Genomic DNA, 21,475 nt, shown 5'->3' with positions numbered 1-21,475 from the left:
AGATTGACACATCTGAAAAGAATACAAAAGAAAATTCTTAATAAAAAATTAAAAATTGCCTTAATGCGGTGTTTGGAAGACTTAAAAAATGTAACTTTCGGGGTTGATGGATCTTTGATATCTAAACAAACTTTGGGTGTATCTTCTTAAGATAATTATGATTTAAAAATGTAATTGTAAATTGTAGTATGTAAATTGATAAGCATGTATATTTTTTGTCCCTGTTTACTAATTAATAACAAGAATTAGATTCATTATTATTTTTGTTGTCAATTTCAATGAACTTTTTTTTGAGACTTCAAGAGTAGCTACGTTAACATCTTTACAATTAAGACTATAAAAAATGAAGTTTAGAGTATGAAACAAATTCAATAGATAATTCTTTACAGAAAAAAGTTCTTTAGCATAAATTTATAGAAAATTCTTCAAAAGAAAAAAAAACACTTTAACGTTGTTAAATAATTACACACGTCCATTGGTTATGTAATGTAACTAATTTTAAGTATTTCTACTGTTCAAATTATTTAAATATAAATGTGAACACAGGTGTAGGAAAATCCATTTTTGCTTTACATAAAATAAAAATCAATTTTGGACTACCTGTTAAAATTTGGAAAATTTCTACTTTCGAGAATTGAAAATAGGTTCCTATGTAAAGACTTTTGAAACTTCATATAAAAGTATATACAAGTTTTCAGTATTTTTCTGATTTCTGAACAAAAAAAAGATTTCTAAAATGTCAAGACAATGAAAACTATGTATGTCAAATACATGTTATTGTTTTTCTGTTTAGTTTCCGTCCACACTTTGAAAACAGTGGAAACATTACATTCGCTTTCGTCATTAAAATTTTTGTAATAAAATTTCGCGTGTACGTATTTATTATTAGATCACAATCTTGGGCTATTTCTTGTGACCCTGAACAAAATTGATATAACGCGAAAAGTTCAGGGGCGCTTTCTTGATAAAACTGATGCGTCTGAATCGAGATGAAGTAAGTTACAACTAGAATCGTGTACGGTTTGTCAGCAATATCTCTTTCAAAAAATTACAAATAACGATCGACAAAAATGATCGATCTATTGACTAAAGTGTTTAAGCAAAAATGCCAGATCGTCGAGATACAGACAGGACCAGAGTGTCTAATCTACTCAAGTCTCGATAAAATCATGACACTAATCTAATTTAGATCAATGGTTTAAAAAAAATATATCAATGTTTTTCGAGTAACAATATTGCTCTGAAGTGTCTTTACATAAGAACTCTTATTAATTTTATCTGCAATTAATTGGAAAAATTTGTGCAATTATGTAGTTATCTACATGCGATAAGATAACTACATTCTTTTCTTGACCAAACTGACGCACAAATTTATTAAGTTGTCAACGAAAAAATATTTTCTTCATTAAAACTTGGTCAACAGCACACTCGTTAGTTCTGGTTTTCTTTTAATTTTGATATACTTAACTAAGTTTTTAAGTAGCTCCAAGCAATCACAATTAAGTAACCCAATTATAGAGTAACATATTTTTTTTTTTTAATTTGCACGTGTACAAGTGTGAAGTTAATTTTTTTTAAATATTCCACCCATAATAATTTCGTTTTTTATCACTCTCAGTTTCCTATTTTAGCAATAATAATTGTCTGACGATAGTTTTGGAGACCGAATTCGACCGAACTCGTCTTGTATTTCGTGAACGTTGCGAGCACGTGGTCATTCGTAGTTGTGGATTGATAGTGGTCGCTCCTTTAGTTTCCTTTCGACTTGTGTTGTTGGGTTACGTGTTCGTCAAAAGTGCTTAATTCGTGCTGTCATGGGATGACAAAACTGATTTTAAAACACCAAGAAGGTTTCCAACGCCATCATTGTTTCTGTGATAGTAGACATTAAGTTCACCGAGAAAACCAAATAAAAATAACTGGTCGCGTTTTCCTACAAGATACTTATCGATGATTTGAAGTTTCACGCTAATTAAATTAATGTGTTTAATTGCCAATAATTGGGTGATGGAGAGCTGGATGCAGGACGTGGTATGTTTTTTGATCTTATTACATTATTTGTTCAAAAAAAAATCAGGTTCAAACTGTCACACAAGATGCTGAAATCGAAAGTTTCATCTTCGGAGCAGTTCTTTTAGTATATGTGAAGGTATTTCATTGACAAAAAACTCCATAGATACCTACTACATAGCTTTAAAGTTATACAATTATGCAATTTAATGTAGTTACGCAATGTTTTTAATGGGAATAATCATATGTTTTTGTTTGAGTGGGCGTAGATGTATTATACAAATGTACACATTGTCTTTAATTCTAATGGCAATTAATTACTGTAATTACATCGAGTTGAATTGTAAATTTACACGTGTATACGTCCAGGAAATTTGAAGATATCTCGAGCAACTGATTTAATTTGAACACATCAATTGAATAAACCAAAAGATCTTGTTACCAAAAGTAAAAAAGTAGAATGCTGAGAATACTGATTGATTTTCGATTTCTGCAAATCAGTTTTTAATAGCGTTGCATTTGACAGTTCAAATTCTGTGCAGTATCCTCAATTCGTATTTAATTGTAGTTTTATCACCATATGATAATATTATAAAGTTCATTATTGCACCGTTGAGGTCACTTCATATAACTTATCATGTCAAAGACGAATTGAAGATACAAACAAGTAAAATTATTCTAGAAACATTAACAGAATATAATAACGCTAATAGTTTCTAATAGTACGGAAAGAACAACAGTTTTGATCTTTTTTTTTGACATGTCACCTGACATTTTATATGTGGCATCATAAATAAAAAAAATGTCCATATCAAAAAACCAATACGGCGTTTCAAAACATTATGAGAAGACCAATAAATTCTATTCTGTATGTTGCTGAGGTCAGGCCAAACTTCCAAAAGAAGTTAAAACATAAAATTGATGTGTATAAGAACAAGATCACATTCTACTACATGTGCTGATAAAAATCGGATGTCTAATTGAAGATCTGATCAAGAATGTTTTGTCCCAAATTCTATTTTTATTTCCCCCTGTGTCGTAGCTTATGAAACCTTCTAGCTGATCTAGTTTTTTATTTTACCCTCCATTTATATTGAATAATTTTTTTCCAAAGCTAACGATTACAAAGTGGTTTATTGAACTGAGCAAGAGGCACATTTATTCAATTCTTTCTACAAAATTTGAAATTTTAATTTTCTTCATGAAGAACTGCTAAATTAATAACGTAAAGGATGATAACCACCTAATATTTTCATCGATCAATCTTCAGTTTGCAAAAATGGGATAATCTTAAGTTTAATCAACAAGCTTCGTTTGATATTCTAACTGAATATGTATTTGAAATGAAATCCAAATCATGAGGTGCCCAGATCAGATATATGGACCAAATAATTGTGTTTTTTTCCTTTTTTAATAACTCACTAAAAAGTTGAAAACAGTAGTATTTTATGGGACAAGTACGTGAAAGAAAACCTTTTTTACAAGTGGGTAGATTACATACACGACCGCAGCGAGTGTTATGATTCCACTAGTAAAAGTGTTTTATACGAACATCACTGTCTCGCTAAATTAAGTCGTTAATAAAAATTCGTAACTTTGGTAGAGCTTGTGCCAACTGTCATGATCGATGACCTTGACAAAAGCTGCGCGAAGGCGGAGCCCAATTTTGATAAGTGAAACGTAAAAACGTCGGTCGTTTAGTTCAAATTTTCAGGGTGGTGGCAAATTTGCATTTTACACTGTTCAAGGATTTGGATTAGAATGTCCGACATTATCTAAGGACTTGTCGGCTTCTCGCCAACATATCAACATAAATTAGCTCACAAATCTGTAAAGCGTGACAAAATGGTACCGATGTTTTTAGTTCGAATAGTACAGACGCTTCGGTACGCATTTTGGTTTCTGCGTCATCGATCATGAGAGTTGGCACGAGCTCTAACCAGTGAAGAGTTAAAAGCTGTCACCATTTTGAAGTATGCACATTTAGTTTTCCACAACTATTTTCATAAAGTTAGTTATGTAATATCGCGCGTTCCTGGGCTGGGAGGGTGTTGGAAACCGTCAATTGTTGTGCTTTTTAAAAGTGTAAATTAATTATAGGTCGTGCCAAAACCAAATATGTATGTACTATTGGGCACACGGAAAACTGGACAGATGTGTCATTCAGTTGTCAAAATTTCTACACCATACCTTAGCTACTCATAACCAAGCTTAAGTTAATTTGACAGTTTTTTTGAAAATATCAATCATAATGACGGTAAAGGTGCATTTACATTGACACTTTTTGAAATGACAATAACAGACTGCCCAGGATTCCATGGCCCTCATTGTAACCACCAACATTGCATTCTACCCATAAAATCAACCGGCAACGTTGTGTACTTAGATTTGATTGGTCTAGCGTCCTAGTATGCAGTATCAAAATTGCCATTAGTACACTTCGTGTAATTTTGTTTTCAGCAACTTAATTCAACAGGTGGTGGTTATTGGGTTTTGGCATGGCCGTAGAGTATGTATGTTGACAGGTAACTTAAAATTTACAAACAAAAAATATCTTTTTTTTCTTTCTTTGCAATGTGTTACATTAAAAATAGAATAACTAACGATTCCTATTATCGAAGCAAATATCTAAGGATACCCTTTTCTGAAAACAAACATGTTAAATTATGTGCCGATTAAATATAAACAAATGTCATTTGTCTCAAACGGCGGGAAATTCAAACTTTGCACTGTTCTAAACGGTTTACTTTTTTCAACGCCTACTCAGCCCAGGATTTCATTTGAACACATGATGCATGTCAGAAGAGCAAGGGGAGGTTTTGGCCGCTCGTCAGGGGTTTCCCGCTGACGCGTTCTCAAGGACAGTGACAACATCTTACAGAAAATAACTATTCGATTAAGGATGAACTGGAGTGACAATCTCAGCAAAAAGTTGAGATATTTTTTTTTATACCATTGCATTGACAATTTTCAAAATTGCGCCACTATGAACTGTCAAAGAAATGTCAACTCTATCCTAACCACACAGTTGCCACATAAATTTTCGTAGATAGTTGCCATACTTATTCACAATCATTTTGAATCATCCAATATTTCAAGTATACCGTTGGTACGCCGCTTCAAAATCGGTTTACGATGCCAAGCTTCGCGATCGCGAACTCGGGTAACAAAAAAAATTATTATTAATACGTAATAAGTATCTTAGTGTAAATAACAAACAAAAATCATTATTTAATATTTCTTGACATTATCCTAATATGAATTATGAACTCAAAACATTGACATATCTCCGTGATTTGAATTTCTGAAAATCCAACAAACGTCAGCTGATTACAACGGTGGCGGACTTTTACTAGTAATGTGCCACAACCCTAGAGAAAACCGTGTTTTTCTACATACATATAATTAACGATTACATGGAAAATCCTCGACCAACATTTTTTGTAAATTCATTAAAAAATTCTACGATATCGATACTTTATGTTTGAAAAATTTAAGAAAAATTGGCTCCATATTTTGAAATATGTGAACGCGTGTAAAATATCCAGAAACTTTAATATCTAGTATATTAAAGAACGAGTTTTATAAGGGTTGATTTGGCGCACGAGTCCCAAGTGTAGAAAACGAGCCGTAGGGGAGTTTCCTATGGAACGAGTGCGCCAATTCCCTTATAAAATGAGTTTTTTATGTTATTTTTTAGAATTTGCACCCTTGTTTTAATTTTTAAATAAAAAAATTAAATTTTCAAATTCTAGGGAATTTTGTATTAGTTGGTAATTAAAGGTAACGGATGCAACAGATGTTAAAAAGTAGAGTTTGAACATTAATATTGGAAGTTTTTTGGTGTAAATGACAATAATACACTGAAATATTGATTAAAATGTTCTTAGAAATCTATTAAACTACGAGTGCTTTAATAGATAGCCATAAACGACTCTAAATTGAATGCAATAATAGACCTATTAGAGACGCAAATTCTAAAAAAGGTAATACATAACTTCAAAACTCCTCGACCAAATTTTTGGCACACTATGTACTTGAGCATGGGTGAAAGGACTATTGTACCAATTTTGAGCAATTTTTGCCATTTTTCAATGTTACTCCAGTTCATCCTTAAGGAGTACAGGCAAAACATTAAAACAACAAAATAAATTACATAATATACTCGTACAGCTGTGCAAGTGATAATGAAACACAAGTTTTTTGTTAGAAATTCAGTTTGTATTTTCGTTATTTTTGTAGTAAGTTAGGCAAAGCTTGATTAAGTGCAACTGTACAAAAGTATAAAATAAAGTTTCCCAAACCGTAAAACAATGAAAAAGAACACCTCATTAGACTCATATTATATATTAAAATACATACTTTCTAATGATTGAACGATTTTTTATTATTCTTGTGTATAAAACCTCTTGTCGCTCAAGAACTTTAATATACATATTTTGTATCAAAAATGCTACCAAATGTTTGATGCACGAAGTGAAAGAACGTTGTAGCGAAATCAAAGAATCGGTAGGTATAGATACCTTAGATAAATATTCTAAGATGGTTTTTTACATCTCCAAATTCAGTCTTAAAATTACACACGTGTAATAGGCTCAACCAGAAAAGTACCCATCACGTGGTGTCCAACGTAATTGGTTGTTATGTAAATCGCAGACCTGCTCATGTACTTCTCAATTTGAACGTTCTGTACTTTGTACTCAAAATTTAATCGTGTTAGGTACCCAGTAGAAACCTAATCGAGATACCAGGACAATACTATTAAATGAGTTAAACATTACAACTGAAAACGTATTAAATCACTAAAACACGCGAGCAACAAAACAAATATTTTTATACGGATAAGAAATCACACATTTTGATTTGTTAAGTACTGTTCTTAGAGAAAAAGTCTAAAAATAAACGAATGGAATTCGTCCTGGAATTAATTTACCATTTTGAATCGTACATTCTTCCAAAAAATCAGGCGGAAATGTCCAGAAATGTACAGAATAGTTTTAAGTTGCCGGTTAAATGTTTGCGTTGATGTTGCCGACAATCATGACAGATTACACGTGAGTCGGCCTTGAAATTATTTATGTTGATTCGGCCGTGAGTTATTTGCAAAATTTCAGTGCCCCCAATCGAATCCCAGTTTTCGGCGTTCGTGTCGAACTTTTTGTGTAGCAGATCAAGAAGGAAGATCCATTGATGCTGGAGTAAAATTGGGCAACTCGATTGACCTAGGTTAGTGCGTTTCCATTTCTTCCTAAACACGATCCGCGTCTAATAATAGTTTAGTACGCCATAACGGATCCGCAATAATAGTTCCAAGGCCGACTAATAATCTGCCATTAGTTGCACTTCTGCATGCAATTATATTTTGCGTTACGTAAAGCTCCGCGATAACACGATGTCACAGGAGCAGCAAAATTAGCGCGTCGCGACGCCTTTGCACCGATTCCAAGAGCGAAAAATTCCGAACACGCAGAATTTCACGTCTTCAGTTCTTCAAGGATTGCCTCGGTGATGTTGTGAATGGACCGTTGACGTTGCGACCGCGACCGATCGATCAGTCGCAACGCAAATTGTGTAGCCATTTCGTGCAAATCACAAATATCCGTTCGGTCCACAACAAAAAGCAATTAATCTACCATGGTTCCCATCAAGTGGGGCTTCTATTCATCACGCACAAACAGAAACCGAAACGTTGTGCCTCGCCAAGGCCGTCCAGGTGAATCCGTGTTGCTGGTGCATCGTGATCCTCCTTTTTAATCCGGTCCTGGGGATATTTTATTTTCGGCCGCCAGAATAGGACGGACGCGAAATGTACAGGTTGTTTATTAGCACGACGGTGTGGGCGTGATGGATGGAGCCTCATTGTCAAGGCCATCACCGAAGACCTAGAAGTCCAAGTGCATCGCTACGTGGCAGGATTTGCCATCATGCTTCGTGCACTTGCGTAGCAAGTAGGTACGCAGTGGGACACAAAACGCCAACCAATTCATTTTCCTACGCAAATACATATTAGTCATATTACTATACTATATTTATTAATGATTCATTTTCATTGGTAAGTTTTTTTGTTAGATCGGATCGACTAATCACCAGCTAATTAGAAAATGTAGAAAAAACTTTGGTTTTGTGCGTGTGGGAATTGTCCTGTTTAAACAGCTTGTTACGTATAGCGTCATAAGTCAGCAATTAAATTTTAATTATTCTAGTCATAAACAAATATTTACGTTTTTATTCTAATGCACGAACCTGAAAATCGTTAGTAAATGTTAAATTGACAATTCTTAGGGCCTATTCGTTCACCCGTTTTAATCAATTTGTGAATATTTATTTCTCTCCAACAGAAAAACGTGTATTTTCGTCTTTTGTGGCTGGCGAGCAAAAGAAACTTGTTTAAAGTAGTTTTTTAAGTCTCTAGTCTTAACCCAGCGTTATAAACAGAACAAAAATTGTAAATACTAAGAAAATTTGTAGAATTTGTGGTCTACCAGAACTCCAAAATTTTATGATAGACAATACTAATAACGAGGGGATTAGTATTTGACACCTCCTAGTAGAAGAGGAGCACTTATTGTAGTTTCAATTTGGTTGTAGGTCGTAAAATTTTATTGGATATTATGAGCGATTAACGGGCACAATGGTTGGGTTTGAAAAGGTTGGGAAGCGGCGCGTGCCATTTGCCGTACAATGCAAATATACCAAATGTACAATACAACCCTGCTTAAAATATTACCTGCTAGTGGTAAACTAGGATTTATAAGCCCCGCAAGATCTTTAACTTAAAGTACCATAAAATTTTACGACCTACAACCAAATTGAAACTACAGTAAAGAGAGACTAAATACCGTCTCCCCTCTTTCTAAATTCAGATCCCCCAGGCTAAAGACCGACCCTTAAAGGTCTGTTTATTTACGGCCATTACCTTTGTTAAGCTGTTTAACTTCATAACGATATTGCCTATCATAAAACGTTCTGGGATCACTATATTTTGTCTTTACAAATGGAGTTTGCTTTTTCAGTCGGTATGCTTTACATAACCTCACTTTGGTAATACATACCTATATTTTTTTTGTAAATGAAATCATTCAAAGTAGAAACCATCTTATAGCACTAAGAAAACCAGGAAAACTCTCATTGATTCATTTTAAGAAACTGTTATTTGCAAAAGAAATAATTCACCCCATATATGAAAATGACGTTTGACAAGTGTTGAAGCTACGCCATACGTTAAGGATGAACTGGAGTAACATTGAAAAATGGCGAAAATTGCTCAAAATTAGTACAATAGTCCCTCTATCCATGCTAAAGTACTGTGCCAAATTTAAAAAAAAAATTGATCGAGGAATTTTAAAGTTATTACCTTTTAAAGTTTCGGGATATTTTACACGCGTTCTTATGAGAAATCGATCAATGCTCGAATATAAATTGATAAAAAACATATTTCAAAATTTTTCATACATAAAGTATCGATATCGTAGAATTTCCTAATGAATTTACAAAAAAAGTTGGTCAAGGATTTTCCATGTAATCGCTAATTATGTATATGTGGAAAAACACGGTTTTTGAGGTTATATACCTGTTTTAATTTCAATAAAAAGTGGACAAAATGCATAATGTAATTGACGTCGGTTTGCAATATTACACTCATATCGCACGTTTTACTACAGTTACGTTAAGAACTTCCTTTAAATCGCCAGATGTGCGTCAATTTTGATCATTGATAGTGATTAGAGACACCTTTTTGAAAACTCCATATTTTAGAGACCGATTTTTGCAAATTTTCCGACTATGTATACATATAACTCTTTAAAATTGAATACATTCCAAAGTAAGAATTTTAGGTTGATCTTCTTGTTTAAAAGCCAAATGGATTGGAGGTATCAGTTGATTTTCATATTTTATTGAGAAGACCTTGCTTGTATCAAGCGTTCAAAAAAGCGTGCGCGTGCAAGCCATGGTTTTCTCTGATTAAACACAGATCTCCTTTTGGTTGGTCTGCTTTGACATTTCCTTCAGATACATAACCTCACTTTAATCCTCATGTTAGCCAAAATTAAATTGCTAATTTAAATTAGAAACCACTGTGTAACCAAAAAACTGTCGTTGTCAGTTCTAAAAAGAAGAATAATTCACACCACGGTTTGCTTAATAAACGCCATGCATTAACGGAAACGAAAGCAAACACCAGGCGGCCACTTGACCACAAGTTTTTTGTATTATGAGCATGGAGGCATGAATATAAACTCCACAATATCCGTTCCTGTGATTATTTACCACGTGCATCGTCTTAAACGGAAAATTTTCATTAACTTGGTTCATGAATGACAAAGTATACCTAGTTCAATGAGAAAGAAACTCCGATTTTAGAGTTGCTTCAGTGAATTCGAGAATTGAATTACATAACATAAAAATGTATTTTACTTTTCAAGGTGTTAATTAGAATCAGAAATTTTGCAATTCTAATAATATTCATCATGAAAATACATTTATAAATAAGCGTCTAAACAATGTCTATTTGAGTGTCAGAAAAACAAGACCCATGTTTGTATAAATCGACGCTAAATTTGCTTTAATGTAGTTGGTCCTTTTATAGAGAAAGGAGTCTGAACTCAGGAGTGAAATTGATATGACGAGCAACGTTTACATGACATCACTCTATTATTTGCAAATTTGCGTCTAGCGCCAAAATTTTATGCATTTATGTATGAATTTGTTTGTACCAATTAAGTTGTGTTTTTTTTTTAGATCCTAGATACGAAATTTATTATTGTGGTAGGTCAGATGACATCACATAATAAACGCTGCGCATAAACAAAATTAGAGTGATTTTATTTTTAGAGCGTGAGGGGCCGAATTATCATCAAGATTTCGGTCGATTCGAGCCGAACAAAGAGCGCTCACCATTAATTTATTGTAAACTTGATATTATTAGTCCTGCCGAAGGACACGGTGGAAAACCACCGAAGGAAACTAAAAATACAACGTTTATATTACACGGCTGGCCCAAATGCATTTCATAAAACCGATACACGGCCAGCTCTGTTTATTTGATCGATTTAGTTTATTAAAAGGTATTAATGGAAATCGATGTTTTATGGCGATATCTATTAAATGGTCATTGATTGAAGTATGAATTCGTTCGTCCGTTTTTGGAAATTGTTTGTTTTTCCTTGAAAGAGGATTTTTTCATTTGTAAATTAATCGATTTTTTCCCAAATCAGGCGACCGAAAAATATTATTCTTATCCACAGAATAAACATTACGAGTCTTCTTATATGAGTTTTAATGACTTTGCAAGGATACGGCCTTCCTAGCTGCATTTAAATCGGCCTTGATCTTGAACGTTCCGGTTGCCAGGCCACCAAGATCCCAACTTTTTCGCATTGTACGAAGACGTGGGTGTGCATTCCTGATTATAAACTTTGTAACAAATTATGAACGATTAATGAACACAGTTCCTCTTTTTATAGATTTACGTTTATTCAGGTTCTCGTCTTATGTAAACGTTTAGTTCGCTTCCCTGACATTGACATTTTTGCCAGCAATTTAAAATACATGCATATTACGTCAATTGTGTTGCATAAATACCAAGCAACAGATATACCTTTAATAAAATATTTATGATATAAGAACTAAAATCATATAAAAATGATTATTCACCATTAATAAGGCTTATTCGAGATGTGCTTTATAATTTTAAATGCTAACCTACTGAACGAGCACTTTTTGTTAAGAATGTAATTTTTGGATCTGCAATGTGATTAGCGTCATGGAATTTATTCATTAATTCTGGTAACGTCATAGAAGAGTAGGTATAGTCCGTCTAAACTTTTAGTGGAAGTCTAAAGTAATAACAGGATTAAAAGATTTTGCGAGAATTCAAAATGAAATTCGACTTGAAGGAATTAATAGAAACACGGAATTTACCTTCTTTTTGACATTGATGAAAAACTAAACAGTTGCCGGAAAAAAGGGAGACTCGGAAAGGAAAGTTCCTAGAAACGGCTGAATTTAGCATGACCTGATCAATATCCTAACAGTTCTTTTACCTCTGTATAGTAGATTATTTCATCCAGATTTTCATGTGGGAGTGGGAAATAAATGTGGAAATATTGTTAAAAAACATTTCTCCACATTCCTGTTTAATAAACCAATTGTGGTCATTCGGGATGTGGTTTTCCCTTTCTGTTGTCCTTTTAAGTTGGGTCGTGTGCATGACAATTCCTTCAGGCACATAACCTCACTTTGGTCAACAATTTGGTGTAAATTAAATCGTTAATTTGAAGTAAGAACCATTATGCCCCATCAAGACTCGTCGATTAGTTCAAGAAGTGTTTTGAAAAAAAAATCATACCAGCTGATTGTTAGTAGAAACTATGGTTTGACAGATGATGAAACTGTGCCATCGTTACGAAAACAGGCAACTTTTTTTGAACGCTCGTTTGATTTTGTAATTTTTTATTAACAGTAAAAATAAAGTTAATTGTATTTGACCATCAAAAACGTGTAGTGGTAGAGTTAAAAAAATGGAGGAAAGTGAGTCAAATTTCAACTTTCTACTTAAGTTTGTTTCTCTAGAAATATAATTAATTTTTTTTTTTTTGTAAATTTTCGTCTGCGACTTTTTATTTTGTATTGTATGGAAAAAATCAATTCGAGCATTCAGAACCATCTAAAACGCTTAATGAAATTGTCAAATGTGAAAGGCACCCAACACAAAACCTGCAACCGTAACTTTTCCAATTAGAATACTCCTCAGCAATTACGTTCGGTCCAATTTGTTTTATTTTTGGAAAAGGGACTATTACGTGCATCTTTTTACAATATACATACATTATTCTGCGGAGTACGTTTTACATAAATTTTATTTTTACATATCGCTCACGTGTTTTAATTCCAGTATAATTTCTTTGACATAGTATTTAACACGTGATCAGTTCATCAGATAATTAAGAGCTGAATAAATAAATATGTAATCAGTGAAATAAATTTCAAAAATGTGCCAAATTATCTTTACTGGCCCTCAATTTTTGTGAACCGAGTTGGTGTGATATGCATTTTCAATTTAGTTTCACCGATAACGGTGCTACGTCCCTGTTATAAATAGCAGTCGTTATCTTGTGGCGTTACGTTATTACGAATAAGATTTCCTTGACCGAGAAATTAATAGTAAGTGAATACTTCATTATGTTCATTTGAACTGCAACCGTATCGTCTACTTTTTTGATTTTTTAAAACGGTAACTGTACTTTTCGACACGTTACAGATGCATGTATCTTGTCCCAACGGCATTGACCTTTAAAAATCACGTTATGTTTAATCACCATTTGTGTAAATGGAAACATTCAACCTTGTTATCTTATCAGTATCACAGAAAGAGTAATTTAAAATCGTTGGGTTACTAGTTAAATCTACCTAATGCACACCAAATTTCTACAGTTCAGCGGTGTAGATTATTGGAGCTTTATAAATTGAATTTTTCTGTACAAAAGAAAAGATAATTTAAATCTCTAGCACAATAAATGTGATAAAAATAAAATCAAAAATTGTCAAGTTCTAAGTAATGCCAATTCAGAAAGGTTTCGTCATTTTTTATGATTTCAAGCATTATTGGTAGACATTGTTGTAAAAAAAGTTTAAATCCACCGGTTTGTTAACGTTTACAAGAAGAAACAAAATTTGTCTGCAATTTGAAGATCTACTCCAAAAAATTAACTTTTCTAACGATAAAAATTAAATTCGCTGAAAACAAAAATAATCACCAGTGTCCGGACGAAATAGTACCGGACAAGTCGACCAGTACAACTTTGCGTAATACCCGAATACCCCACTCACATATGAACACGATTCAGCTGGTTCGTTTTCAATAACAGGGAACCAGCTGAATCGTGTTTATGTGCGAGCGAGGGATTACACAAAGTTGTACTGGTCGACTTGTGCGGTACTATTTCGTCCGGACACTGGTAATCAGTAATCACCTACGAGTATATCTACTACTACTATTAAAATGATTTCAAATATTGTTTCTCAAATTATACACCATTTACTAATCTATGCATTCAAATACATATGTATAATACCGTGTGAGCAACAAGTACTGATTGAGTTGGCAATAAATTCTGGTGATTTTTGGTAACTTTTATGTCATGTTCCAACGAAAAAACCATTTTATTAATAAAAGATTACAAAAACCAAGACGTTTAAATATGAAATGTATACCAGCTTTCAATAGTGTCAATAAAACAAACCGAAATAGGTACAATTCAGTCTTGAAAATTTTATGTAAAATTTTTTATTGCCAACTGTAACAGCTATTGTTGCTCACCCTGTAGAAGAAACTACATAATATGTATTTGGTCTCAGTAGAATGGAGCTCCTGCGCACAATGAATTCCGGACACGGAATCTTGGCCAACATTTTTTTGACATTTCTAAAAAAAATGATGTAAACCAATCATTAGTGTCATTAATAGATGACAATTATTAAAAATCACTTTGAAGTTTTTATTGTGACATCAAAAAAGCAGGGAAATAGCATTATCGAGTCAAAAGTTGGGTTATATTCAATAAAGGCCAGTTCACACATATTTGTCAGTTAAATGTCAGTTGTGGCCAAGATTCCGTGTCCGGAATAGTACATACTCGTATAGGTACTTAAAATAATAAAATTCCTGAAAAGTGGTTTGCGAGACGAGGAACTGTTGAATGGCCGGCTAGATTTCCATATCTATATTTATCTGTCTATCTATCTGTAGTCTAAATTATACTTTTTTGTATCTTAATTCTTATTGCACATACATACATATTTCAAAATATGAAAAGAAACCTCCAATTTTAATCTTAGAATGTAAAAAATTGTTTCAATATCTAAATTAACAGAAAGACGAACGCTGTTTTTGTAAACACAAAATGATTAACAAAAAAGAAAGAAATAAAGGGCGGCGTAGCTTAAATGATATTAACAGCGATGATGAAGAGGGGTTTTGCAGAGCTCGTGAATGGTAAACCCAGCCATCGTTTTCTTCGTCTCCATTTCGAAAATATGATTGTACCTAATGAATATTTTGTATCCGGTAGTGAAAATGTTTTAAATAAAGTTCACGTAAATATCAAAATTGACAAGTTAGTGATAGTTTATTAAGTTAAGTCACACGTGTTCAGAAATTAGTTTTCCATAGCTGCCCGTTATCTCTTTTTTTGTTGGTCATATTGTAGATATTAATACAGGGTGAGCAACAATAACTGTTACAGTTGGCAAAAAAAAATTTTACATAAAATTTTCAAGACTGTGAATTGTACCTATTTCGGTTTGTTTTATTGACAATATTGACACCTGGTATACATTTCAAATTTAAACGTCTTGGTTTTTGTAATCTTTTATTAATAAAATGGTTTTCTCGTTGGAACATGACATAAAAGTCACTAAAAATCACTAGAATTTATTGCCAACTCAATCAGTACTTGTTGCTCACACGGTAGTATCGAGTAAGTCAACTGTCAACTGTCATGCGTATGTTGCCATCATCAAAAAGTTAATGTTCCTAGGAGGAACAGAATTTTAAACAAGTGGAAAATCTTGTGAACTCAGATTGTTTTAAATAATGTGTACGTCTACATCGGATCAGAGACGTTGGTCGTCTGCAACCTTCAAAAATTGCAATTTGGTTAATGTATAAACAAACGAAAATTGTTTTGAACCCATCGTAGACATAACATGTTGCACCTCATTACTCATGTGCAGACTGTGCAATTTAAATTTCTTATTAAGTCTGCAAACATAAACATCTAGGAGCGCTTAGTGGCCAGACAGATATTTGGGCGATGTGCAAATTAAACAGCCGGACTCCCAGACTAATATCGTTAAAAAACGTCGAATAACAGTTTTATTAGTGTAAAAAAATGCACACAACTCCATGTGCATCTCTTGCCTTGCGACTGGTCAAGGAGTGGAACAAGTCAGCCTTGACTGAACGACTGACTTGAGGTTTTTTCTTTTTTTTTACACAGTCCGGCGGTTCAAGTGCAAGGCCACACTACTTGCACCTTGCTCCCGAATGCACCATCTGCCTTTTAAACTCGAATTATTGCATTTTTTACCGAGACAACAAGAGCAAAATAGTTTCGTAACAACGGTAGACGACAAATGGTTTGATTGTGGCACATTCCCAGAATCGAAACGAATGCACACCGGAGTGGCCTTGAATTTCGTCTAGACAGCGTGGCCATAAAGCGCTGACCAGAGATTTTTGATTGATCACACCACGCTGCTCTTCATCCCGGACCGACGTATCAATCATTAGATCCTATATAAACATATAATATAACGGTTGTTTTTTTAAACTGATCCCCTGTAGGAAGGAGCAAAAATGTTAAACGTGTGGTGTTGTTTCATTTCTAGGTCTCTATGATGACAGACCCGGGAGTTGGGGGCGATGTGTCGTCGGGGGTCCCGCAGATAAAGAAAGAGTTGGACGGCTTCCAGGAATGTTCACCTTCCAATAGTGACATGTACTCACCTACCACTACGGTTATGCACGATGCAGGTGTAGGTTGAACTTTTCAAAATTTCCAATTTTTTCCATAGACATTTTTATTTTCGGCTTTCGCAGATCGATTTTCAAGAAGCGAAGCATTACGACAGTAACATACGATCTCCAGGTAGCCCAGAGCGACAGTATTGTTCGTCAACCACACAACCTCATACTGACTCAGGGATGGGACACATGGAGGTAGGACCAACAAATGGTTTATGTGTTCGCTAATTGTACTCATCTCTTAAGTTTTGCAAAAATCTTTAAACAAGCACTCTAAATTTTGGGGCAATGGCGGTATCACTAAATTGTAAAATCTATTTTAGAGTGGTGTCACTTTTTTAAATCTAGTCTAATTTTATACATACTTATGAGTCGATAACAAAACATTTACAAAACACTTTCAAATAAACAACTTGTTTTAATATATGTACATTTTTACAATAATTTATTACCATGATGCTTTAATAAATCTAAACAACTTTAATAACAAAAAACATGTGTAAGAGAAAAATGTTTGGAATATGCATAATTATGTGGTTCCAGATAGCGTTTTATATTAAAAAGGACGTATCTGTATGTGATGATTAAAATATATCGATCACTAAACATCCCACAAGATAATTTAGCCACAATAAACCCAAAGATATAAAACCTCAAAAATTGGATTATTGAAACTAAACATCCCACAAGATAATTTAGCCACAATAAACCCAAAGATATAAAACCTCAAAAATTGGATTATTGAATTGTAAATACGTAAAGATTAACGAACGGAGAACGATGCGATCGTTCGCTTAAATAATAAAAAATAAAAATTTTAAATGTAGGGAATTTTGCGGTGGTTGGTGACATTTTTTATGTGGCATAATTTTAGCCGGATGTGAAAAAAATTAATTGAAAACGTCAGATTTTTTTTATTTTCGCATTTGATGTTTGAAAATGAATGCTGAAGAAAGTTTATCACTAACGCCGCCGCAAATTAAGCAAATTGCACAAAAGACGTTAGAAAATTTACTGCCGGAGAAGTCCAAATCCCAGAATGAAAATTAAACGTTTTGTTCATTGTTATTTATTAATTTGCTTTGTTCTCTGCGAGATTTATTTTCTGACGTCTGTCAGTTGACACTTCACGCTACCAACATCAATACAGTAAATTTTACTAGTCTATTCTAAGACGTCAACGACCTATTAAAGCACTCAAATGACGTCATTTGGGTGTTAGAATAGACTCATTCTAAACGCAAAATAGAAAAACACTATTTTCCCATTTGCGGGCTTTTTGTTTTGGTTTACAGCCCACCGGGCCTGTAAAGTTACTTTACCGCCCGCCAAATGTAAAAATGAAGTTTCGTTCATGGTAACTAAGAGACCGATTTCAAGTTGACTTGCGACGGTCGCACTTGTTGTTGTTATGGTAACGGCGCAAGAGAGATAGATGATGCATATTGGTAATGAGTGTGTATGACAAAGATAGCTACACATTTGCGCTGCACCACCTATTTGCCACCACGACTTGAAATCGGGCCCTAAGATGTAAACCAACCTTTCTAATACAGTTGTGCGTGGCTAAGCGGTGCTAAGCGCTAATTTAAATGTTAAAAAAGATCGCATTGTCACATAAATGCAATGTCCGAAAATTGCATCAGAGTCTTACGTTATCGTGTCATGTTAAAGCAAATACATATTTTGAAATTTTTTGTGAATATTAACTTAAAATCATTGGCACAGGTACTGAACAGAGTACTTCGAAGAAACGTTTATTTGAGATATAAGGTAAAATGAACTAACAAACTTTTTTTGTTGATAGTTGTTGCAACGAGAATTAAAGCAAGACCGAGCTTGTCGTTTTAAGAGTACCTTCAACAATCGTGTTGTCATCATTCAACGAATACATTGAAAGTGTACTGCTGATTTTGCCTTACCTTTGACTATTATGAAGCATCTTTTTCAAATTTTTCTCAAAAACTGCATTCCGATTTCCAAAGTACAATCTTCCAACACTTCGAGGAACAAGCGAAGTTTTATACTATTTTGATTTTACCCGTAAGGTCGTAAAACTTTACAAGGTACTACATACTAAAATAAAAAGATTATGTTTTCGTTTTGTTCGTACTCCATAAAGTTTTATGAACCTCTCCTTGCAAAAGGTGCGACGGTTGCGGTAAACCCACACTGTAAAATTTATAGTACTACAGAACCAATCTGGAATTTCTTCGACTACTTTGCTCATTAAAAACAATTGCAATTCACAATTAAATAACACAATTAAATTATTATAAATAGTGTTACTACGAGGAAACTTCGCAAGCACTGAAATTAATCTACCCCACAAAGAATCTTTGGATAAGTAATTTATTATTAGCCAAACGGGCACACTATTACTGACAAATTTGTCAAAAAATGCTTCAGAACGGTTGTAAAAAACAAAATCGTTGAAAACGCAGCGTTACATTATTACACAGAGTAGATTCGCATAACCTAACTTTAAATTTGCCAGGATCGTATCTAGGGGATAGCGGTACGATAAAGTGTTAGTAGGCGTGACTCATTCATATAGGAACCGTTCGCAAACTACGGGGTGATCAAAAGGGAACTGTTTGAGTTGGTAATAGTGACTTTTATTTTTACATAGTACAACTGGAGTAACATTCCTTTTGTTACGGTTTGATACTGGCATCCACATCATTGACAAATAACATTTGACATTTCAGATTAAATTAAACATGCTAGTGAATCTGTTCGAGAGCCTAAAAAGAAGAGCTAGTTTATGTTTAGAGCAAAAAAAAATATGTACAAGCATTTCCTTTGGTTAATTTTTTATTTCAAGTTTAATTAATTTTTACTCTCATAACCTACCATTTTGTCGCTGTCCTTCTTGATCACCCCGTACAATCATTTTTGGTTCAGTTTTCTATTTTATCGTATTTTCAATTCGTTCATATTAAGTTATAAGTTTTCAAGTATTTTCACAGCCGTTCTTGAGCATACATTTTTTAAAACATACTGTAAGTTGTGATTGTACTAGGTTTTATGTCGTTAGCTCATTCGTCATTAAACATACCTAGTCACATTAGAATAAAATCGCATTTTATGTATTTGGATTTGAGCAAATTTGGCTTATGCGACAATCAAATCTTGAGTTCGTAGAATTCTTCTAGGAACCAGTGATTCTTCAAAATAATCTCTTAACGAAGCAATATAATTATGAAATTTAAAAATGTCAAGATATTCAATATTATGTATTAAAGAAATTACAATGAAATATACAGGTGTATCAAAACGACCGCACTAACTACTTGTAATCGTATAAAGTAGAATGAGAGGAACGTGAAAAAAATAATATAAATGTTCTCCTGTTGCTTTTTTGTTTTTTCTTATTTTTCCAGATTTTAACCCTATTAAAAATTAGTAAAAATTACGAAACTTTAGGGTTACATTCTCTTCATATAATGCTACAAATGCGTGACATCAATTTTCTCGTATCACTTCAATCGGGGCCATAAAATTAAAAAAAATGATTTTAAGCAAAAAAAAAATTTTTCCGTGCATGCTCATAATTCACAATTAATTCAAAGAACATATTTATGAAATTCGCATCAAAAGAAAAGTATTAGTTTTTGAATTATTTCAATTTTAACATTAACAGCGAAAAATGATCAAGATTTATAACTGCAGTGTCATAAATAAATACCTCATTGTTGGTAAACATCTGTTGAGAACTTTTCTAGTAATTCTTTAGTCCCTAAAGAGTACCATGAATAACCCATGTCAACCTCTTTTGTAGAAGTGACCCCTCAATTTAATAATAAATCATAGCTAAATTTTGCACTCTAATATCAAATTTATTTATTTCAAAAACCGGCGATACTTTCATGTTTGAAAGGACTCTCAGTGAAAAATTATGTAAATTAATGTAGCGGTTATTGAATTAAAACCAAATATGTATTTACTCGTTTCATTAAAAAATTGAAATTTTTACACAATGTTCTACAGCGATATACAATCATTTCTGAATTTTTTGAGAATTTTGAATCGATTAGAAGTGGGTGTTTTCGCTCGGGCGGTAAAACTTGAATCACCCTGTACAAGCACATGATTGTGTAGGTAACAAAAATTTTAAATTTCGGTTTTTAAAAAAGCAAATGGACTAAACAAAATAATTTAATTAGTGAATGTTATTGCAATTGAATGAATACTCTGTCTAATATAATTGGAACAAAAACATGTTTTTTCAATGACATTTTTGGTTACAATTTTCTAACTTTAAACGCTGTAACTTTTAATTGAAGCTGGGGAAAAAATGACATTTTTTTATGTTCTTACTGTATTTTGTATAACTGCTAGTAAACGCTGTTCAAAAATCAAAAAACCATTGTGGTGCAAATGACTTATCTGTCAGTGTGATAAGTAATAGGTGAAAAATGTGTGTTATTTGCACCACAATGGTTTTTTGATTTTTGAACAGCGTTTAGTTGGTGCGTTCGTTTTGAATCACCTGTATAGCTGCTTTCCACACAAAATTCACGGGACGACTTTCCACACAGAAGCCACATACTATGTTGAGGGATCATACCTTTGACTGCTTTATCAATGTCATCATTCCGCTTCTTATAAAAACCGGAAATGACAATTTGATGATTCCATTTATACGTTTTTAATGCAATTTGTTAAAAAAAATTGTACGCATCACTCTGATACGGCAATGGCGGTGCTTATTTATTGAGTATCGCCTGTCTCCGTTTTGTTACCCTAGTTACCAATAAAGTACACTCTTGATTTTTTGAATAAATTGTAAATTTTGAAATGTCAAAAATAAAATGCGATTTTCTAACCGAATATATTTCGTGCTGGTTCTGAATTCCTGAAGGAATTTACTTTCTTAGGGCCCGATTTCAAGTCATGGTCGCAAATAGGTGGTGCAGCGTAAATGTGTAGCTA

General features: G+C 33.3%; 1 protein-coding gene across 8 annotated transcripts in view; it reads left to right on the top strand.

Moving 5' to 3' along the window:
- ERR (estrogen-related receptor) overlaps positions 1-21,475 on the top strand; it is a 39,166-nt gene that overhangs the window by 4,689 nt on the left and 13,002 nt on the right. For 3 of the 8 annotated variants that reach the window (XM_069037465.1, XM_069037464.1, XM_069037467.1), the window contains exons 2-3: positions 16,402-16,548; positions 16,613-16,732. In XM_069037465.1, coding sequence (XP_068893566.1) covers positions 16,408-16,548; positions 16,613-16,732 — 261 coding nt within the window. In that variant the 5' untranslated portion in view covers positions 16,402-16,407. Of the gene's footprint in view, positions 1-1,413; positions 2,032-13,154; positions 13,174-16,401; positions 16,549-16,587; positions 16,733-21,475 lie in introns of those variants that run through there. The other 5 variants (XM_069037463.1, XM_069037461.1, XM_069037466.1 and 2 more) reach the window with 5 other exon arrangements.

Source organism: Tenebrio molitor, chromosome 2 (assembly GCF_963966145.1).
Source record: "Tenebrio molitor chromosome 2, icTenMoli1.1, whole genome shotgun sequence".
In the NCBI taxonomy this organism is placed as follows: Eukaryota; Metazoa; Arthropoda; class Insecta; order Coleoptera; family Tenebrionidae; genus Tenebrio; species Tenebrio molitor.
Note: the sequence above shows the minus strand (reverse complement) of the source record. Positions and strands in the feature narration are given on the sequence as shown.